The sequence below is a fragment of the Henckelia pumila genome, chromosome 3, assembly GCF_033568475.1.
Source record: "Henckelia pumila isolate YLH828 chromosome 3, ASM3356847v2, whole genome shotgun sequence".
Lineage (NCBI taxonomy): Eukaryota > Viridiplantae > Streptophyta > Magnoliopsida > Lamiales > Gesneriaceae > Henckelia > Henckelia pumila.
In genome coordinates, this window is record NC_133122.1 from 181,181,175 (window position 1) to 181,201,122 (window position 19,948).

A 19,948-nucleotide genomic window follows, 5' to 3' on the forward strand; every position below is an offset into this window, starting at 1 on the left:
TGATAAAGTACTTCTGGTCCAATATGGTTGAAGTTTGTAATCTTTTATCTAATTATTTGGTGGATGCATTGTTAGGAATGGTCAACCAACCAAAGTCCCACATTGAAAGATTAAGGAAATGAGTCTGATCGAGCCGATGTGGGTGAACTCCTCGAAAACTCAAGAAGAAAGAAGTTCACTAGCCGCGTGCATATGCATGCATGCATGAGTGTTATTTACACATATATAGATCAGAAAGATTAATAATAAAACGCCCTAATACAATTCGTTCGCTCGTTCTAAATTGAATGATTAATAACTATGCATACATACAATTATAATTTCAAAAGAAAACGATCAAACAATAATTATATAAAATAATTAGATATAATGTCACTCTTAAAATTTTAAACATTAATAATTCCACTAATTATTATTTTGAAAATAATACTAGTCAATAAAAATAATAAGTTTCTTTAAATGTAAAATTCATTTAAAAATTCTAACTATATGTTAAGACGATAACTGAAATTTAGAATAAAACTAAAATTAAAAATCTTAATTTTATTATATCGTAGATTTGGTCACATCACAAGAAAGATTAATAATGAAATGCCCTAATACAATTCGTTCGCTCGTTCTAAATTGAATAATTAATAACTATGCATACAGCATACAATTATAATTTCAAAAGGAAATTATAATCCTAGAGTTTCTTTGTTTTTCTGCGTGCAGTTTTTATCGCCGAACTGATAAGGAACTCGCCTACCTTTTCGCCCGGGAATTTACCCACCCCCAGGGTATCCATTTTATGTTAATCGCATCATATATATACACAAGAAAAAAATAAGAGTAATAATTAATTTCACTTGCTCGTTTGTACTTGGTAATGAACTGATGTAGGGGGTTTAACAAAAAGGCAAAAGGAAGGAGCTACTAAGCTAAGTTTGAGTAAAATCAAAAAAGAGAAAAAGAAAGCCAAAAATAATTATGACTCCGTGCACCACACATATATATACATGTACGTAGAAAATCATAAATCCAACATTTGTACATATGATGCATCCACATTCTACTTTCTTTCTCTTTAATTTTTCTTTCCCCCATCAAATAAGTATCAATACAATTTCCTTAATGAATAATTTTACCTCATCTTTAGCTTTTTCAAAATAATCATCACTAATTACTTATCGATCACCAAAAATATATATTGTTAATATAAATATTAAAATTCTTTATATATATAGTATTGAAATAATCACTAACCAAAAAAACAAAGACATGTTTGATTAATTTGTCGTGGGGGAAATGAGGATATTTTTTTATCAGAAATCAAACTTGCATCCTAAATAAATCAGAGTAAAAACAATAGATGTAACTCCCGTAGCCTAAATTGAAGATACACGAAAAGATTTTCAACAGCACAGTTCCCACAGTGTTGTCTCTGATGTTTTCAACACGAACGACAACACAGATACAAACAATAACGATGATTGCAAAAACCTTGCTTCAAAATCTTCGATTCTTCAACAGAATTCTTCAGAGATTGAGCAGCGGATTGTACGTCTAAAGCTCTTTACTCTCTTGTGCGTGAAAACCATTAGTATTAAAGTATTGAAGGTTTCCTTAGATAGAGTCCTACACGAATAAGGAAACAAGTTTAAGTAGGAATAAAACTCTATCAAATCTAACAAATTGTATCTTGATAACATCGAATACTCCTTATCAAGATATAATTGAATGGCAAATTTTAATTCGAAATATATACACGATATTTCCTAAATATTATAACTTGTCTAAGCAAAATCAAATAATATTAAATAATATAAGAGCGGAATTTTCAACGAATAAAATTCCGTTCAGAATTGAAACTCTGTAATCATCAAAACCCGAAAATTCTTTGCTCGCTCTTTCGTCTCGCCTTTTCGAGCGTCCCAATCCTTGTAAAGCATCTACCAATGGCGGATGTGATGTCGATGGAGGAAATTCACGCCACCGTGGAACGCCTCGGCATCGATTTGTCTTCCTTCAATCTGGACTCCATCCGTCTCCCTCCTGATGACGATTTAGGAATTATCAGCGATGATGAAGATTTGAAGCGGGGGAAGTCTTTGGAGTTCGAGGAGGGTTTTGGGAACATAATCGTGGTGGATAATTTACCTGTGGTGCCTAAGGAGAAATTCAATAAATTGGAAAAGGTCGTGCACAAAATTTACAGTCAGATTGCGGTTATCAAAGAAGATGGTCTCTGGATGCCCATCGATCCTGACACTCAGAAAACCTTAGGATATTGTTTCATTGAATACAATTCCGCACTGGAAGCTGAATTAGCTAAGGAGAAGACACATGGATGCAAGTTAGACAGATCCCATATATTTGCTGTCAACATGTTTGAGGACATGGAGAAATTTATGAAGGTTCCAGAGGAGTGGGCACCTCCTGAAACTAAGCCTTACACACCAGGGGAAAATCTGCAAAAATGGTTGACGGATGAAAAGGCCAGGGATCAGTTTGTGATTCGTGCTGGTTCAGACACGGAAGTTTTGTGGAATGATGCCAGGCAGTCAAAATCTGAGCTTGTTTACAAGAAAACCTATTGGACAGAAAATTTTGTGCAGTGGTCTCCATTGGGGACATACCTGGCCACAGTACATAGGCAGGGCGTTGCTGTTTGGGGTGGTGATACCACTTTTAATCGATTGATGCGATATGCTCATCCTCAGGTAAAACTGATTGATTTTTCTCCCGGAGAGAAATTTTTGGTGACCTATAGCAGCCATGAACCAAGCAACCCTCATGGGGTTGTTATAAACATTTTTGATGTGAGAACTGGAAAAGTCAGGAGAAATTTCAAAGGGAGTGCAGATGAATTTGCTATTGGTGGAGGTGTCGGTGGTGTATCTTGGCCGGTTTTCAAGTGGGTTGGTGGAAAAGATGACCAGTACTTTGCCAGGATTGGGAAAAATGTAGTTTCTGTTTATGAAACTCAGACCTTTAGTCTCGTATCTATGAAGGTTGATAGTGTTATGGACCTCAGTTGGTCACCCACAGATGCCATTCTTGCTCTCTTTGTTCCTGAACTCGGAGGAGGAAATCAGCCTGCAAGGGTGAGTCTCGTACAAATCCCTAGCAAAGATGAATTGAGACAAAAGAATCTCTTTAGCGTCAGCGATTGTAAAATGTACTGGCAGAGCAATGGCGATTACCTTGCTGTTATAGTTGATCGATACACAAAAACCAAGAAAAGCACATATACTGGCTTCGAGCTTTTCAGAATCAAAGAACGAGACATACCAATTGAGGTACTGGAGCTGGAAAATAAGAGTGATAAGATAATTGCATTTGCTTGGGAGCCAAAGGGCCACAGATTTGCAGTTATCCATGGTGATAATCCGAGGCCAGATGTTAGTTTCTATTCAATGCGCAGTGGTAACACAGGCCGTGTGACAAAGCTCATTACTCTGAAGGGCAAGCAGGCAAATGCTCTCTACTGGTCCCCAGCTGGTCACTTCATAATATTGGCAGGATTGAAAGGTTTTAATGGGCAATTGGAGTTTTACAATGTTGATGAACTTGAAACCATGGGAAACGCTGAGCATTTCATGGCAACAGATGTTGAATGGGACCCAACAGGAAGATATGTGATGTCAGCAGTTACATCTGTTCACGAGATGGAAAATGGATTCAACGTTTGGTCTTTCAACGGAAAGATGCTATATAGAATACTCAAGGATCATTTCTTCCAATTTTTGTGGCGCCCAAGACCCCCATCCCTTTTGAGTGCTGAGAAGGAAGAAGAGATCGCCAAGAACTTGAAAAAATACAGCAAGAAGTATGAAGCAGAGGATCAAGACGTTTCTTTGCTGCTGAGCGAGCAGGATCGAGAGAAGAGAAAAATGTTGAAGGAAGAGTGGGACCGGTGGGTCAGTGAATGGAGGCTATTCCATGAAGAAGAGAAACTCTACCGGCAGGAACTTAGAGATGGTGAAGCCAGTGGAGAAGAAGAGGAATATGAGGCCAAAGAAATCGAAGTTGAGGAGGAGTTGGATGTTTCGGAGGAGGTGATTTCCTTCGACTAGAGGTCTATCCGAGTATTGTCAAACCATGGCTCTCTAGAAGTGCTTGTTAGGCCCAATCTTTTTCTTTTTCTTTTTCTTTTTTTTTTAATCCTTTTTATTTGTTTTTTATATTTATAAATAATAATGAAATAATTATTTTATTGTTTTAATAATTAAATATTCGAAAAAAAAAAATTATTTTAATTATTTATATTATTTAATCAATAAATATTTATTTTAAATAAAAAATAAAATTTTAATTTTAATTAATAAAATTATTTATATTATTTAATCAATAAATATTTATTTTTTAATTAATAAAAATATTAATTATATAATTTGTAAAAATATTTATTAACGATAAAATATTTTTTTTATAAAAACAATATTAATTATATAATTTGTAAAAATATGTTGAATAAAGTAATTAATATATGTGATAAGATTTTTTTTGGTGTAAGATTTGGTGTAAATGGCTTGAAGATGAATGTTGTATTTGGTGCAGAAATTTCACTATTTTAGTGCAAAACTTGCACCAAAATAGTGTTTGTGATTGAAGATGACCTTATGAACGTGGGATAGTGCAACCATTTTGTTTTCATCATTATCATTCAGATTACCTTGGAAACTTTTTGTGTCGTTTGTCGAATGGATGATTTTTTAGTAATTGTTACGAGGAAAGTAACCCGAACCTCTTGACATGTTATTTTGTAGAAGCATTCTTGGGATATTCCTCATTATGAAACTTTTCTTTCGAACTTTGGTCTAAAAACATGAAGAAAAAAAATCCTCCAAAAAAAAAAACACTCATTACTTATCAAAAATCATAATTAATAGTAAAAAGTAGTGCCCCTCGGTCCCGGGTCATCTCACGAAAAGTTATAAGGGCATCTGTACTCATGAGCCTTTACAAGGGGTTTATGTTATGACACGTCACTGCCACCATCAAAATTTAAAAACCTCATATCTTTTAAAACATCTTTCAATTATCATAAACTTCTTCAACAACTTTTATGGGCCCACTTTCAATTTTCTTATTTTAATTCCAAATTTCATTTCTCTTTATTTATAATTTAATTTACCATATCTTCAATTAAAAAAATTAACAATATTTCAATTTATAACATTAATTTTTATGATATTAATAATTTAACAAAAATAAACTAAAAAACTATAAAAATAAGTATTTATCGGATAGTTTGGATCATTTAAAATTTATTTTAATGAAAATTAAATTACATAAACTAAGAAAATAATATTACATAAAATGGTGAAATAAAAAACAAAATACAAAATAAAAAAGTACCCAAATTTATACCAAAACAAAAAAAAAAGCAAAAAAGAAAACAGAAAGTAGAAAAAAAAATTAAAAAAATTAAACAGGCGAAGGGTCCCGCAACTTGGCAGTGCACTCCCCCTCCTGCGCCTACAACTAATTTTTAAAAATATATATAAACCGATCCCAAGATTTTACGACCGATTTATAGAAAAAATTATAAACCCCACCCGAGCAATGGGGGTGGGGTTTATGATGAGAAGTTTATATTTTTATCAATCTCCCATTACGGATGCCCTAACCAAAATCTTTTTTATGACATTAACTTGGAACATTGTGCATCTGAAACTCCTTTTACCAAGATCAATATAGTTATACGTAACCCAAAGCAATAGAATGATAAACCAAAAGGTTTTTAGGATCTTAAAAATAATGAATTAGTATTTTCATTAAAAACACTTAACCAACCAGGCAACCAAATGTTTTGGCTCAGCATTAACTATCAATTTTTTAAGTCTAGGTTAATTTTGATCATATATTATAGCTCCCAAAGATTTATTAATTATTAAGTAATTAGATATGTAAATGAACCAAGCGTCTTTTGAGATATTCGGAGCTCGATTCGATAAATTAAACTCATTTCGGCTCGTTTAATGAGGTTCATTTGTTAGAAATTTAATAATAATTGTGATTGAAACCATATATCACAACAACCAAGAATTCATGTCGAATTAAAAGAAAATAAATAATAGTAAACACATAACTGAATCCATTGATTGATTTAGCGTCAGAGTTATGGATCTTCCAAGACAACAGAGAATCGACCACCTTATTCTTTTTTGAGATGGGAACCAAGATAGAGATCTATGTATACCGTATATATTCTGTAATTATTTTCTGCGTCTTGGGCCATAACCACACACACACACACACACACACACACAAATATATAAATATATATATATATATATAAATATATATATATATATATATATATAATTGAAGCAGTCTTCCGCCCATCACAGAAGACCTAATTGAGCTGGGTTTCTACACATAGGTGGATCATACCAATTTGTTTTAATACTTTAAAAACTCATAATTAATCACATCATCTTATTGGGTTATTTATTATATAGCAGTACATATACAATTAATTAATTTATGTAAGCCCACTGACATGAGTCAATTTTATGTGTTTTTATTGCATGGTTTCTATGTGTTTTGCATTAGTTTCACTTCATTCTGTTTGTGTAAAGTTAGTTTATTTGCATTTAGTTTTTTCTCATGCATATTGTTCATTCCTCTTGCATTTTTGGTTGATTTGATAGGAAAATGAATCACATTTGTTGGGCAAAACCAGGGTGCGCTCGGCCCATCAATTCTTACCGCCCGAGCGCGACAATGAAGAAAATAAAAGAAAAGGGCAGAGAAGGGTGCGCTCGAGCGGTCAAATCTTGTAGCCCGAGTGCGTCCTCGAGAAAAACACATAAAATAGGCAAAGTACCCCCCCCCCCCCCCGCACCCGTGCCGTCAAATCCTACCGCGCGGGCGCTCTTGCGATTTTGGAAAATTTTATTTTTCGGATGTTTTACATGAAAAGAACTCTTGGGCACTATAAATAGATATCTGGACGTTTTTAAGGGTTCAATGCGCAGAAGATTTAGGAGAGGCGGCTACCGAAGATTGGAGGCGTTCTTCATCTCGTTTTCAGTTTTTTCCAACAATCTCCCACATGGGCTACATAATTTATCTGGATATTGTACATGAAAAAAATGGGTTGATCTCTTGCTATCCAAACAAAAATATTCCATAACAATATGGTCTATTGATCATGCCAATAAAAAACCAAAGAGGATTTCATGTCAATATAGAACTAAAGAGGCTTTCGCTACTTTTTTAAATCACTATACCCTCAGTGATCACAATAAAGGCATAACCAATAACGTCATAGATCAAGTATGGATGTGTAGCATGGAAATACGCAAATGTGATCCTAGAATAAAACATGTATTTCCAACTGGTCCTCTTAATGACTCAAAGAGTCCAATAACAAACTTTCAACCAAATGCTAAACCGCAAGAAATTCCATAACTTTATTTCAAAGTAATTCAAATAAAACTTAGTCTGTACATGCTCAAATCGAATATAAACTCTCATTATATAGGCATATCATCTATATGGACAACACCGATGTGTGTTACATGCCCACAAAACATCTCAGTTGGCCAACTCATAACAAATGCGTCCAAAGTTATGGAATTTTAAAAAATTATGCTCAGTTGACACACAATCACTCTGGATTATTTCTTTCACAACCAAAAATTTCATGTCAATAATATGCTTTGTCCTCGACAAGATTCACTTGCACTTTAAATATAACGTAACGATTTTATTATCACAATTAAAGTGATCATTTTCGGTGATAAAATGTCACAGCTTTATTCGGAGTTCGTATATCTGACTATATCCAAATGTCATATCTCCAATATGTGAGGATAAAATCTTTAGCTCAATTTAAATATCGCATAACCCAATTAATAATCCAACATCAGGTTTCTTAAATATCTGCCCAACATTCCAATAATGTACACAATATCCAAACGCGTATAACCTTATGCATGGATACACACTCCTACTGAACATGAGATATATGCAACGATCAATTGCAACAACATAAACATTAATATATTTTTTCTTAATGCCGACTTTCCCAATGTACTTTCCCACTAAAGTCAACTACCTCAATAAACTTTGCATGCCTATATCAAAAAGAGTCGAGGAACCAATACTAATCACATTTGAATTTGAGACAAAACTTGAAATTTCATTTCCAAATGAATACAAAAAAACTTGATTTGTCCAAACATGAAACCAAAAATCAAATTCCGTCTAAATGATTGTACAATTAACAAAAATATTTTTCAAATTCAAATGATAAGATCAACTTTGCTAACCAGTTTTTGAGTACTTTTGCAGTTTTAAGGCTGTTTCACAAATTGGGTTGGGGCATTTTACGATGCATTGGTACGTAATATCCTTCACTTACTGCTAATTATATATACATACAAGGGGAAAAATGTACCTTGTGACAAGCTGTTGAATGTCTACAAATTAATATTTCAGTTCCAGAGATCAAGTACATTCATCACAGAAAGTTGGTACACGATGAAGCTGAGAAGCTCCTCATCTGTATGTTCAAGGAGATACAAAAGTTGAGTAAGTCGGATCTCGATATCAAGCATTTATGATGCTATCAAGCATGGGATCGTTGAATTCATAGATGAAATGCTGAAATATAATCCTGATATCATATGGAAAAAGGACAAGAAAGGAAGAACAATTTTTGCGCATGCGATTGTATTGCGCCAAGAAAAGATCTTCAGCCGTATATACGGCCTAGGAACTAAGAAGAGCATAATGGCCCGGAGACACGATGTTTTCAAAAACAACTACTTGCACCTGGCCGCGAAACTATCTCCCCCTTCTCAACTAGAACGCGTGTCTGGCGCAGCCTTGCAGATGCAGAGGGAACTACAATGGTTTAAGGTGATCAAAATATTTAAGAGTTTTTGTACAGAATCTTTCAGTTAACACTAGCTCGTTTTGTGTGCACGTAGGAAGTTGAGAGCATTGTACAACCGAAGCTGAAAGAAGAAGTGAACGAGAACAACAAAACACCAATCACTTTGTTTACAGAGGAGCACAAGAAACTGTCCAAGGATGCAAAAACTTGGATGAAGAACACGGCGGGATCGAGCATGATCGTGGGCACGCTCATCGCTGCTGTCATGTTTACGACAGCTTTCACGGTCCCAGGAGGCAACAAAAACGACGACGGCCTACCGACCATGTTAGAATCCCAGCCACGCCCCTTCTTCATATTCATGTTCTCAAATGCCTTGTCCATGTTCAGTTCCTCCACTTCTCTGCTCATGTTCTTGGGAATTCTCACGGCTCGATTTTCGGAACAAGACTACCTCAAGTCCTTGCCCACCAAGCTCATCTTCGGCCTCATGTGCTTGTTTTTCTCCATTGTTACCATGATGTCTTCCTTCGGGGCCGCCTTGTAATTGATCCTTCACGATCAGTTGCCTTGGGTTACGGTTCCCATCATCGTTCTTTCCACCATTCCTATAGCTCTTTTCTCTCTTCTTCAGTTCCCACTCTTGATCGAGATGATCTATCGGACCTATGGCTCTGGGAATTTCGATAAGGCCAAGAAAACTAGATATTTTTCCCCTTGATGATCATTTTCTTTTTGACATCGATGATCTACTTCTTGTGTTTCTCTACATCCCTTGCTGGTTTGCTTGAAGTTTTATGATCATGTGTGAGTATGTTATTGTAGTAATATATGTGGTGACAATTTTTGATACATTTCACTTTCTAAATTTGATATTTTTGCTTCTTCGTGTATAATAATAGAGTATACTCATTATAGTGTATCATCTACATAATACACTTTAGCGGAAATTTTGAGGAAAAAAAATAAAAATAAAATAAGTCTATAAGTTGAATGAAACGCCCTAATACAATTCGTTCGCTCGTTCTAAATTGGATGACTAATAACTATGCATACAGCATAACAATTATAATTTCAAAAGAAAACGATCTCTGCCTTGTTGAGTAGCGTAAACTCGAATCTTCCATGTTGTTCTTCCCAGCGAAGCCCGATTTCGTCGTTCGTTCTGAGTCCTCGTCTTTTAACGAAATCTTTCCTCCAACCATTGATGAGTGTGTAGCTCTTAGTTATCCACGTTTTCAGCGTAAGCCTGTGCTCCGTCTTCGTATCGACGTCGTAGAAAACAAGCTCCACACCTATCTTCTTGTCGAAATCTCCAACGTGAGGCAACACATGTTTTTCAACAGCTTTCATTCCCAGCAGAAGCCTCGACGACCCGTCCACGTCGCTCTTGTGCAGCTTTTTCTTGATCGTCCAATGCTCGACGTCGATTTGACTATCCGAAATCGGGGCGGTGATCGCTACTCCGAACAGTACGATAGTTGTCGAACATGCATCGGCGGTGGAAACATTCAGAGAAGCTTGGCCTCGGTGATTCTCTTCTCCGGAAGAAGAAGCGGTGAATGCCATGCAAAATACTATTTGTTTGGTATGATCAATGTTATATTTATAGAAGTGCGTGCGGTTTCGAGTCCTACTAGGATATGTTAGTTTTCAGAGATTTCATAAATATCTATTTAATTATCTGAATGAAATATAAAAGTTTCCTAATTTAAAATTTAAATATTTGGGGAAGATCGAGTTGCATGGGATCCTAGAGAATCCGGGAAGATATCAATTTATTTAGGTGCGTAAAATTATTATTATTCGTTGAATTTTAATTTAATTATTTCAAATTCCGTATTTAAAAGTTTGAATGATCGATAAAATCTTGAAATATATATATATATATATATATATATATTGGCAATATTTTTTTAAAAAAAAAACAGCTGGGAAGATTTTTTTTAAAAAAAATTTCTTTATTCAACCTAATATTTTAAAAATAATCTGATAATCATGAGTGAACTTAATTAAAATTTAAATAATTTGCGTAGATAGATAAAAAAAAATTTGAAATATTTCTAAACAAATTGAAACTCAATTAGAACACACGCCTCCCGGAGTCGAGGGATTCAAAAATCATAATGGTGGTTATTATTATTATTATTATTATTTGAATAAATGGTTGTTATTTTTTATATTTAGAATCAGGATGAATGCTCTTGCACAACTCCTTGCCATTAAAGAAATGTTGCAGCATTTGTTGAACCTTTGGTATTCTAGTAGATCCGCCAACCAGCACCACGTCGTCGATACTTTCCTTCTCCATCTGGGCATCTTCCAAACAATCTTTAACATGTTTGATGCATTTATAAAATAAATCCATGTTGAGTTCCTCGAATTTCGCACGAGTTATTTTGAAGTCAAAGTGATGGAATCGATTCCTCGCGGAAGACAGATTCTTCTTTTCTTTGCCCTCTCACAAGATGACCTAAGTCTCCTCCATTCTGATATCTCTTTTATGTCTTCTCTTGAACTCTTATCACTCTGTACCAAAGGGTCGCTAAATCTCCGACCAATCAATCTTTTAGCATCTGCAAAAAAACCAATACTAAATAATCATATTGATCCAGGAGTGAGAAAAAAATAACATTGTCTCACCAAAAATGGTGTTGGTTGGGTTCATGGCAACAAGATTCTTGGCGGAACCGCCGATGAGGCGTTCGGTTTCACTGAATGCTACGTACGAAGGCGTTGTGCGGTTGCCCTGATCGTTAGGTATGATCTCTGCACGATCATGGCGCCACACGGCTACGCATGAATAAGTTGTGCCCAAATCGATTCCAATGTCGGGTCCTTGGCTTCTTCGGGCCATGGTTGATCTTCTTCAGTGCATTGAAAAGCTTTATAGGTGGTAGATTATGCAGTGTATGGTGAGAAGAATACTATTAAGTATAATGAAGAGAAACTTCGGAGCAAAAGCTTTGCAAATGAATAGTTATTGGAAATTTTTTGGTGTGTGTGATTGTCAATCATATCGGTAAAATCTATGTTCTTTTTTTTTCCATATTTTTCATGGAACATAAATTTTATTGTGTTCAAATCATTATGGGGGGAAATTATTTGTTAATTAAGCGGCCATCTACAAAATTAACTAGATAACATTTTTAATTCGAAATTATTATTTTACAAGTTTTAATATATGGCGGAAGAGACCAAAAAATAGTACCTAGTACTTTTATTTTGTTTTGTGTTTTAATTTTATGCTTGTGTATGTTGATAAGGATTCCAAGTTGAATTTAATAAAATAATGGATGCTAGGAGTGTTTTAATTTATGTAAAAACAATATTAGTAAGAGTGTTTTTAGTACTGCATGCTAGGAAAATTTGAAGCTTGCAATTTGATGCGATCATGGATGGTTCGCGTGTTGATCGAGTGGCTGAGGATTCGTTGGAAATGCCAAGAGGACCAGTTACGAGAGGCCGAGCTCAGAAATTCAAGAAAGAACTTCAATCCTTGATGTTGAAGTCATACGAGGGCGTTGGATTTCTTGATATTCAGTTTGGAGGATGTTCTAATCTTATTGAGGTCAAAGGAGGTCAAAAAAGTAAAAAAATTAAAGACCAAGCTCGAAGCTGCGGCGCGTCCGCGCCTTTTGATTGCGCGCCCGCGCGTCCGGATATCAAATTGACGAAGTTTTGCGAACTCTCGACGCGCCCGCACTGCCTTCTCGCGCACCGGCGCCGTGTCCTGCGCAACTGCGGCGCGCCCGCGCCAAGCCCTAGTGCCCGCCCCGACATATTTTACATACACCGAAGGTGTTTGTGTGTGTGCGAGATATTATCTTATTTTGATATTCTATGCTATTTTTAAGTCTTTTATTCCTACTAAAAAACTTTAGGAGATATCTTTGATATCTTTTTGATTTATTTTGCGTTATCTTTCAATATTTTGGGTTGTAATATAAATACTACAACATTCATTATTTTTAATAACAATTAAGATTTTCAGAATATTGATTATTCAATACAAAATTCTCTCTAAAATTTTATCAAAGCTTTTGTTTTACCCAAAATCAAACTTATCAAAGTTTCATAGTTTTGTGGCGTTTATCAGTCGATTTTCAATTGGGTTGTCAAAAACAGGTTCCTTTGAAGGTCTAATTGGATTATTGATTGTTTTCTATCGTGATTCCTTGTTGCTAGTTACGTGTTCATCTAGAGGTGGAGATCCAAATCTGTTACTTGTTTCAAAGTCGGGACACAAATCCTTGAATTCTTTTGTTATCGAATTGAGGTGCGATTCGTTGTAATCGTGTTGCCTTTCATACATAAGATTCATATCAGTTGGTATCAAAGCAAACGTTTGAAACAAGTAAGTTTTCACATCTTTGTAACTATCTGTTCTTCGTGTTCTTTGCGTTCTTCGTCCTTCTTCTAATTCTTCGTCTAAGTCTATTTCTCGTTCGTGTCTTGTGCTGCAAGTTATCTCAAAAAAAAAGAGAAATTCGAAAATTTCGGTCAAAAAAAAAAAGTAAGGGCCGAAAGCTACAAAAAAAAAAAAAAAAAAAAGAAGCAAGATAACTTGTGGACAATTTTTGTTCTTCTTCATCCTTGGGTGCAAGTCAAAAATTCGAGCATCCATAAATTTCTTACTCTTGTTTTTGTCAATCTTTGAGAGTCGATTTTCAAGCGTCTAAAAGTTGTGAACTTGAGAGTTTGATTCACTTTTACACAAAGCAAAAGCTTACATAAATTTTGAGTGGAAAGAAAAAGAGTGTTTGAGTTATTCGTTTGGAGTGAACTGTGAGAACTTGTGTGAGAAATTTTATTATTAACCTTTTTCTTGCAGGTACCATGAATCCTAATAAAGATACTAGTGAAAGTATGAACCAAGGAATTTTCAAGGTTCAAATGGAGGCGTTGATGGGGCAATTTACTAGGGTGATGAGGTCGGAGTTGGAACCTCTTCATGAGCGGATGAGTAGATTGGAGGAGAGTAGTAGTAGTGGAAAAAAAATAAAGATAGGAAGGGGAATGATTTTGAAAGAGATGAGGAGAGTTTTGATGAGAATTGGGATGGGAAAAGAAGAGTACATGGGGGTAGACATAAGCGAGAAGCGGTACGGGGAAAATATACGGAGGGCAGTAAGAAGGATGAAAATATTAGTAGTATTAAGATGAAAATTCCAGCGTTTCATGGGAAATCTGATCCGGAGGCGTATTTGGAATGGGAGAAGCATGTGGAGTTTGTGTTTGATTGTCATCACTATTCTGATCTTAAGAAAGTGAGGTTGGCAATGGTTGAGTTTGTAGACTATGCGTTAATCTGGTGGGATCAATTAGTGACCACTAGAAGGAGGTGTGGGGAGCCGCCTATTGAGACGTGGGAGGAGATGAAGCGTGTCATGAAAAAGCGGTTTGTGCCTAACTATTATTATCGTGATATGTACAAACGTTTACAAACTCTGAAGCAAGGTCCAAGAAGCATGGAGGATTACTACAAGGAGTTGGAAACCACGATGATCCGGACCAATATTGAGGAGGATAATAAAGCTACAATGGCCAGATTTTTGTGCGGTTTGAATAGAGAAATCCAAGATCAAGTGGAGCTTCGCCACTGTTTTGATTTGGATGAGATGGTGCAGACGGCCATGAAGGTGGAGCAGCAGCTCAAGAGGAGAGGAGCTGGTCGACTTTCTACAGGTGGAGGATCGTCGACTTCTTGGCATCCAAACGTTGCAAAACGGGAGGACAACAAGCTGGTGTCCAAGCCAAAATTTGACACCAAATTGGAGGCACCAAAACAAGTGGGTAAAGGTACACCTGAAACTACTAATACTCGTTCTAGAGATATTAAATGCTTTAGATGTCAAGGTGTTGGTCATATTGCCAGTCAGTGCCCTAATAAAAAAATTATGATTATGAATGCTGGTGGTGAGATTAAGTCGGAGAGTGAGGAGGAGAATTATGATGGTATGTCTGCTTTGGAGGATCCCAATGAAGAGGGATATGATGCGGTGGTTGGAGAATTGTTAGTGACTAGGAGAGTGTTGAATGTACAACAAAAGGAGGAGGAAGAAACTCAAAGGGAAAATTTATTTCATACTAGATGCTTTGTGAATAACAAAGTATGTAGTGTTATTATTGATAGTGGGAGTTGCACTAATGTAGCGAGTTATAAGCTGGTGGAAAAGTTGAGTTTTCCTGTTATAAAGCATCCTCAACCTTATAAATTGCAGTGGTTTAATGATAGCTTGGAGGTGAGAGTGCATAAGCAGGTGGTGGTACCTTTTTCCATTGGTAAGTATGTAGATGAAGTTTTGTGTGATGTGGTGCCTATGCAAGCTTGTCATATTTTGTTGGGTAGACCGTGGAAATTTGATAGAAAGGTGATACATGACGGTTTTAAAAATCGTTATTCTTTTACCTTGAAAAAAAAGCCTATTGTATTGTTACCTATGACTCCAAAGCAAGTGTTGGAGGACCATTTGAAAAAGAAAAAGAAAGAAGAGGCCGAAAAAAAGAGTGAACAAAAAAGTGAGATGGCCTTAGAAAAAAAGATTGAGAGAAAAAAAGATGGAAAAACAATTGAGAGGAAAGAGGCCGATAAAAAAATATGTATGGCCCAAAAGAGTGAGTTGCGAGAGATTTTACATGTGCATACTCCACTTGTGTTGATTTTCTATAAGGAGATTCTCTTTAACACAAGTGATATAGCCGGAAATCTTCCGAGTAATGTTGTTTCTCTTTTACAGGAATTTGAAGATTTATTTCCGGAGGATTTTCCTCAAGGATTACCACCTTTGAGGGATTTTGAGCATCAAATTGATCTTGTGCCCAGAAGTGCATTGCCAAATCGTCCAGCTTATAGGAGTAATCCGGAGGAAACAAAAGAGCTACAAAGGCAGGTAAGTGAACTTCTCGATAAGGGATTTGTGCGTGAATCTATGTCTCCTTGTGCAGTGCCTGTTTTGTTGGTTCCTAAGAAAGACGGTTCATGGAGAATGTGTGTGGATTGTAGAGCCATTAATAACATTACCATCAAGTATAGGCATCCTATTCCTAGACTAGATGATATGTTGGATGAGTTGCATGGTTCTAGCGTCTTTAGTAAAATTGATTTAAAAAGTGGTTACCATCAAATTAGGATGAGAGAAGGTGATGAGTGGAAAACTGCTTTTAAAACCAAATATGGCTTGTATGAGTGGTTGGTTATGCCCTTTGGATTAACTAATGAACCTAGCACTTTTATGAGATTGATGAATCATGTATTGCATGTTTATATTGGAAAATTTGTTGTGGTATATTTTGATATCTTGATATATAGCAAAAATTTGGATGAGCATGTCGAACACTTGAGAATTGTGCTAATCACACTAAAAGCTGAACATTTGTATGCCAACTTGAAAAAGTGTGTGTTTTGTACAAAATAACTTGTGTTTCTTGGCTTTGTTGTGAGTTTCCAAGGTGTCAGAGTTGATGAGGACAAGGTAAGTGCAATTCGAGATTGGCCAACGCCTACTTCTATTGGTCAAGTTCGAAGTTTTCATGGTCTTGCAAGTTTTTATAGGAGATTTGTGAAAGACTTCAGCACTTTGGCGGCTCCTATGGCTGCGGTGATCAAGAAGAACATTCCATTCCATTGGGGCGAGGAGCAAGAGAAGTCTTTTGATATTATTAAACAAAAATTAATTAATGCTCATTTAATTGTTTTACCTGATTTTTCTAATACCTTTGAAATTGAATGTGATGTGTCAGGTGTAGGGATTGGAGGTGTTTTGATGCAAGGTGGACGGCCAGTTGCATACTTCAGTGAAAAGCTAAGTGGAGCAGCGTTGAATTATCCTACCTATGATAAGGAATTTTATGCCTTGGTTCGTGTGCTTGAGACGTGGCAGCACTATTTGAGGCCAAAAGAATTTGTGATTCATACGGATCATGAGTTTTTGAAGCATCTCAAAGGACAACAAAAGCTGAACAAGAGACATGCCAAGTGGGTGGCGTTTGTAGAGACTTTTCCCTACATTATCAAGTACAAGCAAGGGAAGGAAAACGTGGTAGCGGATGCTCTATCACGATGGTACGTATGTGCTTTTATTTATTTTAGATTCTAAATTCTTAGGGTTTGAGTATGTGAAGGAGTTATATACTAGTGACCTCGATTTTGGTAAGATATATGCGTCATGTTTGCATGGTCCAAAAGATAAATTCTTCATGCATGATGGGTATTTGTTTAAGGAGGATAAGTTGTGTGTTCCTAAGTCGTCTATTCGTTACTTGTTAAGGAATCACATGGGGGTGGTTTAATGGGACATTTTGGTGTGGCTAAAACTTATGAAACTTTGCATGAAGATTTTTATTGGCCACATATGAAGCATGATGTTAAGAAAATTTGCGAAAGATGTGTGACTTGTAGGAAAGAAAAGTCTAGACAACAACCACATGGTTTGTATACTCCACTTTCTGTTCCTAGTGAACCGTGGGTAGATATCTCTATGGACTTTGTTTTAGGACTACCGAGATCTAAGAAGGGGAGGGATTCAATTTTTGTTGTGGTTGATAGATTTTCTAAGATGGCTCATTTTATTGTGTGTCATAAATTTGATGATACATCTCATGTTGCGGACTTATTCTTTAATGAAATTGTTAGATTGTATGGCATGCCTAGGAGTATTGTGTCTGATAGAGATACTCGTTTCTTGAGCTACTTTTGGAAAACATTGTGGTGCAAACTTGGTACTAAATTACTGTTTTCGATTACATGTCATCCTCAAACGGATGGTCAAACTGAGGTTGTCAATAGGACATTAGGAACTTTGTTGCGTACTATCATTAAGAAGAATTTGAAAAGTTGGGAAGAATGTTTGCTATTTGTTGAGTTTGCATATAATCGTAGTGTGCATTCTACTACAAATTTTTCACCATTTGAAATTGTGTATGGTTTTAATCCTTTAACCCAATTGGATTTAATGTCTTTGCCTATGAGTGAAAGGGTTAACATGGATGGTAAGAAAAAGGCGGAATTTGTGAGAAATTTGCATGAAATGGTGAAGGTGAACATTGAGAAAAAAAATTTGCAATATACAAAGCAAGCAAATAAGGGAAAGAAGGGAGTTGTGTTTGAAGCGGGTGATTGGGTGTGGTTGCATTTGAGGAAAGAGCGGTTTCCTGAAAAACGGCGCTCAAAGCTTTTACCTAGAGGTGATGGACCGTTTCAAGTGTTGGAGCGCATCAACGACAACGCCTACAAATTAGATTTGTCAGGTGAGTATAATGTCAGTGCTACTTTTAATGTTTCTGATTTATCTCCTTTTGATGTAGGTGATGATCAAGACTTGAGAACAAATCCTTTTCAAGAAGGAGAGGATGATGCGATCATGGATGGTTCGCGTATTGATCGAGTGGCTAAGGATTCGTTGGAAATTCCAAGAGGAGCAGTTACGAGAGGCCGAGCTCAGAAGTTCAAGGAAGCACTTCAATCCTTGATGTTGAAGTCATACGAGGGCGTTGGATTTCTTGATATTCAGTTTGGAGGATGTTCTAATCTTATTGAGGTCAAAGGAGGTCAAGAAAGTGAAGAAATTGAAGACCAACCTCGAAGCTGCGGCGCGCCCGCGCCTTTGATTAGCGAACCAACGGCGCGCCCACGCGTCCGGATATCAAATTGACGAAGTTTTGCGAACTCTCAGCGCGCCCGCCCCGACATATTTTACACACACCGAATGTGTTTGTGTGTGTGCGAGATATTATGCTTATTTTGATATTATATTCTATTTTTAAGTTTTTTATTCCTACTAGGAAACTTTAGTAGATATCTTTGATATCTTTTTGATTTATTTTGCGTTATCTTTCAATATTTTGGGTTGTAATATAAATACTACAACATTCATTATTTTTAATAACAATTAAGATTTTCAGAATATTGATTATTCAATACAAAATTTTCTCTAGAATTTTATCAAAGCTTTTGCTTTACCCAAAATCAAACTTATCAAAGTTTTTGTCAGTCGATTTTCAATTGGGTTGTCAAAGACAGGTTCCTTTGAAGGTCTAATTGGATTATTGATTGTTTTCTATTGTGATTCTCTGTTGCTAGTTACGGGTTTCAACTAGAGGTGGAGATCCAAATCTGTTACTTGTTTCAAAGTCGGAACACAAATCCTTGAATTCTTTTGTTATCGAATTGAGGTGTGATTTGTTGTAATCGTGTTGCCTTTCATACATAAGATTCATATCACAATTAAGGTCAAACAAGTTGCAATTGGACTGTACGAGGAAAATTTGAAGCTTACAATTTGGGAGATTGGTAAAAGTTGTAATTGAAGGACATAAAATTGAGGATTATATGTATTGCATAGTATAATCATTTTTTAGTGAGTTGTAGTTTTTTGTATTCATATATTTTGCACTAACTACCACTTTCATAAAATTAAAATTATATTGGTTCAAAAGTGAATCTTGGTTCATGATGTGCGATGTAGCATATTAACATCATTATTATTAAGTATGTTGCAATTTTCAAGGTGTTCAAATAATTTACAGAGAATGATAAAAAAAGTCATCAATGGGAGTGAAGATGTGGTTGGATCTTTGTGGGAGAAGATGAAGGAGGAGAAAGCAAAAAAAAAAAAAAAAAAAAAGATAATGGCAAGAAAACGAACAAGGTAAGCAATGCGAACGAGGAGAAGCCATAACAATCGATAATATAATGCAACCAAGGCGGTGTATGAATCAATTTTCAATTCGGCTAAGAAGTCAAATTTCAAGGAGATTTACAGCTGCAAATCATTGCTAGTCGGTAGGAACTGCTGAGAAAGTGCACGAGGAGAAGAATTAGTCTTCATTGTTGTATTGTATATCTTGCATGAAACAACGATTGCTTTAGCAAAAAAATTTTGATGTGATTTTTAGACACGTTATTTAGCAATATGTTGTTTGCTATGACGGATACTACTGACTTCATTTTGTTTGGTTTTCCATTGAGAGCATTTTTATTCATGAATTTGTTGCTTCCTAAAAGAAAACCTAAAAATAATCAGATTGTTGTGTTAATACACATTGTGGTGGAGTTATATATGAAACTGAAGCATGTATATATAAGTTCTATTTTCAAAAACAATAATAATT

At 35.7% G+C, this 19,948-nt stretch overlaps 2 protein-coding genes across 2 annotated transcripts; both read left to right on the forward strand.

Moving 5' to 3' along the window:
* Positions 1-1,378: 1,378 nt before the first annotated feature.
* Positions 1,379-4,809, forward strand: LOC140887677 (eukaryotic translation initiation factor 3 subunit B-like). The gene is made up of 2 exons (XM_073295096.1): positions 1,379-4,103; positions 4,597-4,809. Exon 1 carries the CDS (start codon positions 1,938-1,940, stop codon positions 4,056-4,058), a length of 2,121 nt encoding a protein of 706 aa, XP_073151197.1. The 5' UTR covers positions 1,379-1,937; the 3' UTR covers positions 4,059-4,103; positions 4,597-4,809.
* Positions 4,810-8,581: 3,772 nt separating this feature from the next.
* Positions 8,582-9,383, forward strand: LOC140890100 (uncharacterized). Its single transcript, XM_073297858.1, has 2 exons — positions 8,582-8,859; positions 8,931-9,383. The coding sequence occupies exons 1-2, from the start codon at positions 8,599-8,601 to the stop codon at positions 9,381-9,383; spliced, it is 714 nt and encodes a 237-aa protein (XP_073153959.1). The 5' UTR covers positions 8,582-8,598.
* The last annotated feature ends 10,565 nt before the right edge of the window (positions 9,384-19,948 follow it).

Coding starts and splice junctions, on each gene's coding strand:
- LOC140890100 (XM_073297858.1), top strand. CDS start 8,599: ATGCTGAAATATAATCCTGATATCATATGGAAAAAGGACAAGAAAGGA. Junction 8,860..8,930: donor GGGAACTACAATGGTTTAAG/GTGATCAAAATA, acceptor GTGTGCACGTAG/GAAGTTGAGAGCATTGTACA.
- LOC140887677 (XM_073295096.1), top strand. CDS start 1,938: ATGGCGGATGTGATGTCGATGGAGGAAATTCACGCCACCGTGGAACGC.